Source organism: Grammomys surdaster, unplaced genomic scaffold (assembly GCF_004785775.1).
Source record: "Grammomys surdaster isolate TR1022 unplaced genomic scaffold, NIH_TR_1.0 363, whole genome shotgun sequence".
Classification (NCBI taxonomy): Eukaryota; Metazoa; Chordata; class Mammalia; order Rodentia; family Muridae; genus Grammomys; species Grammomys surdaster.
This window is the reverse complement of record NW_021604782.1, coordinates 10,030,750-10,034,939: the sequence shown is the minus strand read 5'-3', so window position 1 is coordinate 10,034,939 and position 4,190 is coordinate 10,030,750. Positions and strand designations below refer to the sequence as shown.

At 49.7% G+C, this 4,190-nt stretch overlaps 1 protein-coding gene across 1 annotated transcript in view; it reads left to right on the top strand.

The window, feature by feature from the left end:
- The window catches only part of Rnf183 (ring finger protein 183), an 8,023-nt gene extending 4,427 nt beyond the window's left edge, over positions 1-3,596 (top strand). The window contains exons 3-4 of the mRNA XM_028779867.1: positions 439-520; positions 2,523-3,596. Coding sequence (XP_028635700.1) covers positions 446-520; positions 2,523-3,137 — 690 coding nt within the window. The 5' untranslated portion in view covers positions 439-445 and the 3' untranslated portion in view covers positions 3,138-3,596. The remainder of the gene's footprint in view (positions 1-438; positions 521-2,522) is intronic.
- The last annotated feature ends 594 nt before the right edge of the window (positions 3,597-4,190 follow it).

The window sequence follows — 4,190 nt, the reverse complement described above, 5'->3', positions numbered from 1 at the left end:
GCCTTTGCCTCCTGCCTTTGCCTCCTGCCTTTGCCTCCTGCCTTTGCTGTGAGCACTTTGAACTCTTGCTTACCCCAGCCCTTCAGCCACCTGGCCTTTCACTCCCTCACACTGGCAGAACCCATCTCTGGCCTTGGGGATGTGCTGTTCTCTGGCTCGGCATGCTCTTCCTCCTCTCCGTCTGGCTGGTTCTTTTCAACCCTGAGTTAGCAGTCATGTCACCTCTTTGGAGAAACCTCCCATTTTCATTCTTTATGGCATTCATTAAAGTCATGTATTTTAGTGAGTGTGGTGGCATTTACTTTTACTAATATGAAGGCATATAATATATATGATATGTATTATGATGAAAGATATACACATATGATATGCTTTAGTGAGGTCTACATTATTTCTTTGTTTCTCGTTACCCATGAGATATTGGTTTTGCCTCAACAGCCTATGAATGTCAGGAGAGAAAAGAGAAGATCAATTTTACTCCCCTTTAGCTTCCAGTACCTGGAAGAGCACCTGGCGTGTGGCAAGCACTCAGTGATTGGGTAGGTGAAAAGCTCATTGCATGGGGCATCCGCACAAATCCCAGTGGTCCTCCCCGGCTTTGGTTATGGCTGTGCCATCTCTTTCTGAATGTCATTTCCTTAAAGATGAAGCATTTTTGGAGCTTCATCTTTGGAGCAGAGACTAAGATTTAGATAAAGCCGGAAGGCCCGGGGTAAACGTGGACACAGGCTTTGCTTCATGCATTGATTTAGTTAGGGTAGAGAGCATCACATCAGTTCTCTGAGGAAGTGGAACTACCCGAATTCTTCCCTTACACAGCTCCTGGGTTCCTACCTCGAGTCTTTACTGAGACGAGGAATCTCAGAGAAATAGGGACACTTCCTATTTGGCTCTTTCCACATAGCCTGCGGGTGGACTGAACAGACATGGCTTCTGTGTTTGTGACTACAAATCTGCAAATGGTAGAATAGAATTCCAAAAACACATCCCAGTGTCATTGTAACTAGCTGGGATCACTTCTCATTTCCATGTAAAGCAAACGGTTTCAAAGGAGAAGTAGTTTTCTTAAATACACCCCTCCACCCCCCCCAGCCACCCCCCCGCCATCAGCAACTCAGCTCCTCAAATAATTTAAGTGAGCTACATGAGCAAGAGATAAAAGTCAAGTGTTTCCGCTTGAATTGAGGAAGCGGGACCAGGATGCTTCTCTTCAAGGCTGGCCGAATGGCCCTCTTTGGGACAGTTGACTGTCCCTGTCCTAAAGTGTTGCCTATTTGGCTGCAGCTACCTAGTTAAAAGACGAGGCGACAAAGGCTTTGCGGAGTTTGATAGTAAGATCTTTTAGGTGTGTGCAGCAAGCGGGGCATACGGCAGGCAGCGCCTGTGTGCAAGGAGGAGACACCAGCCTTTTAGAAAAGAAATGAGGGCCCAAGAGAGAGGAAACCCAGAAGACTTGTCCTCATGGTGATCTAGGAAGGGGAAACTGTCACCCTTCCCTTTCCAGTCTGGTGATTTCAGATATGAAAGGGGCCACCTTTGGACCTGTATCTGCTCTACATTCAGTTGCTAGCCCCACCCTATGTGTGTGTGTGTGTGTTGGGGGGGGGTTGTTCATGAATGCTTTTCTGTGTGTCTCCTTTGGGTCTCCCAGGCACCACTCTGGCTTTGACTCCAGGCAAGTGTGCTGAGGCTGCAGCCAGGGCTACCTGGCAGCTCCAGGTGCTGTGAGCATGCTGCCATGGAAACGGCCCTGGGGTTGGTGGCAAGGCGGCAGTTTCCCAAAGCTAGGCGGATTCAGGAGAGGGAGAGACAGGGGAAACTCAGACCCTTCAGAGTGGTCTCTTTGATTCCCCTCCTACAATTCACAGAAACCCAGGTGGGTGCTGGGAGAAAGTGGGAGGAGCCAGGGAGGCAGAGAACTGGGAAGAGACACACAGAGCTGATCTGGGGGCTGAGTAGGGGAGTCTTCTCAAGAACTGTTCATAAGGACCAGGAATAGTCAGTTGGATGTGAAGAGCTGGCCGCTGGCTCAAAGGAAGGAGCAGAAAGGGGTCTGGCTTTTGTCCTCAGAGGAGGGACAGAACCCACCTCTGCTCTAGTCAGGGAATTGAGTTTGCAAGGAAGGAGGCACCTGTTCTTTAGCAAAACCTCACTGAATGTGTCTCTCTTGCTCCATAGAGCTAAAGCAGCCTAGAGCAAATGCAGGGAGCATAGGCTATATTTGTAGCCATCTTCAAAGCCCCAACAGTGTCCCTTCCACTGCCAGCTCATTCTGGTGCTGCGGGAAGGGTGAACCATAAGGTTGCTCAGTCCTTCACCCTGGGTGATGTGCAGCCATGTAGCATCAGACTTGAGTTTGTGGCCCCAGGACTGGGTGCTCATGGACAAGATGCTTGCAGACATATATTCCTCCACCTGCGAAATGTGGGTGGATAGCTTTTATTCTCTCAGAGCAGAGACCTGCAGACCAGGTCCAGGGACAGCACCCCATGGATGTACTTTCTCTTTCTTCCTTCTACCAGGGCATCCCTGTGAGGTTCCAGCTCCCTGTATGTGATCAGAGGATGAGCGAGCCACAGGGCCAGGAGCTCAGAGCTGAGTGCCCTGTCTGCTGGAACCCCTTCAACAATACATTCCACACCCCCAAAGTGCTAGACTGCTGTCACTCTTTCTGCGTGGAATGCTTGGCCCACCTCAGCCTGGTGACCCCAGCCAGGCGCCGCTTGCTCTGCCCACTCTGTCGTCAGCCCACCGTGCTGGCTTCAGGGCAACCAGTCACTGACTTGCCTACAGACACTGCCATGCTGACCCTGCTCCGCCTAGAGCCCCACCACGTCATCCTCGAAGGCCACCAGCTCTGTCTCAAGGACCAGCCCAAGAGCCGCTACTTCCTGCGTCAGCCTCAGGTCTACACCCTGGACCTTGGCCCTGAGCCTGAGAGCCAGACTGGGCTTCCTCAGGACACAGCTCCTGACAGGAGGCCGGTGCCCATCCCCAGTCACTACTCTCTCAGAGAGTGCGTCCGCAACCCTCACTTCCGGATCTTCGCCTATCTGATGGCTGTCATCCTCAGTGTCACCCTGCTGCTCATCTTCTCCATCTTTTGGACTAAGCAGTTCTTCTGGGGCATGGGGTGAGCACTCTGTGTTCCAGGACAAGGAACAGAGCCTTTCTCAGTGATTGCTGGACCGGGGACTACAGAGCTGCCTTTGATGTTACCTTTCTTTTAGTATTGCTCATTTTACAGTCCCGGGGATCGGCTAAGTCTGCTTTGGAAAACAGAGATGGCCAGACAGAAAGAGAAGAGCTGAAGGGTCAGGGGTCTGATGGTAAACTAATGGGTCACGGAAGGTAGAGTAGTTTTAGGGCTACACGGTCGCAAAGCAAGTTGTGCCAAAAGGCTGGACAGCAGCACCCGATATCCAACTAATTGAGAGAGCTTGTAGCCTTTCACTGGGGGAGTGTAGAGCTTGTTCCTGTGTTGCTGATGATTCTGGAAAGTGTTTGAAGTTTGTGGGCCCATGTGCTTGTCTCCCCTTTCAGCTTTTTCTGATTCTTAACCACTGTTCCCAGTAAAGCTAGCCAGCATTCTTTAAGTCATTGATTTTTTTTTCCTTCCACAACCTTTACTGGGCAGACTGAGAGGAAAGAAAAGACAGAACGATCCAGAAGTGACCCTCAGGGAAGGGAGGGTATACAGGGTGACATCTTCAGATGGAGTGAAGAAATGAATCTAAAGGTGCAGGAAGCCAGGATGACTAGGAAGAACTTGGGGCTGAGGCAAAGGTCTCCATTTCTCCTGGTCAGTGCTTGCAGGACGGATGGAGCCTAGCTCAGTTCCATAACTCTGGTCTTAAAGATGCAATGCCTCATCTGTGTCTCAGGCTTGAGTAGTGTGGGGTGCAGAAAGTGACCTTGGTTTTCTCTTCATGACACAACCTAAAGTTTAGCCCAGCCAGCTGCTGCTTGACACTCTACCACATAAATGCTACTCCTTTGGTTCAAACATGTCCTTCTGGCTTTCAACTTTGACGCAATCTCAAAGTGTCTAAAATAATCAGAAAGACATCTTTTTTTTTCTTCTTGATTTATAGAATAAGCTGTCAGAGATCAGAACTTGAGTCAGTTTTATTTGCTCTAAATATTTTCACAGAAGTATCATTTATTTACAACTTCTTTAGAGGCACAAA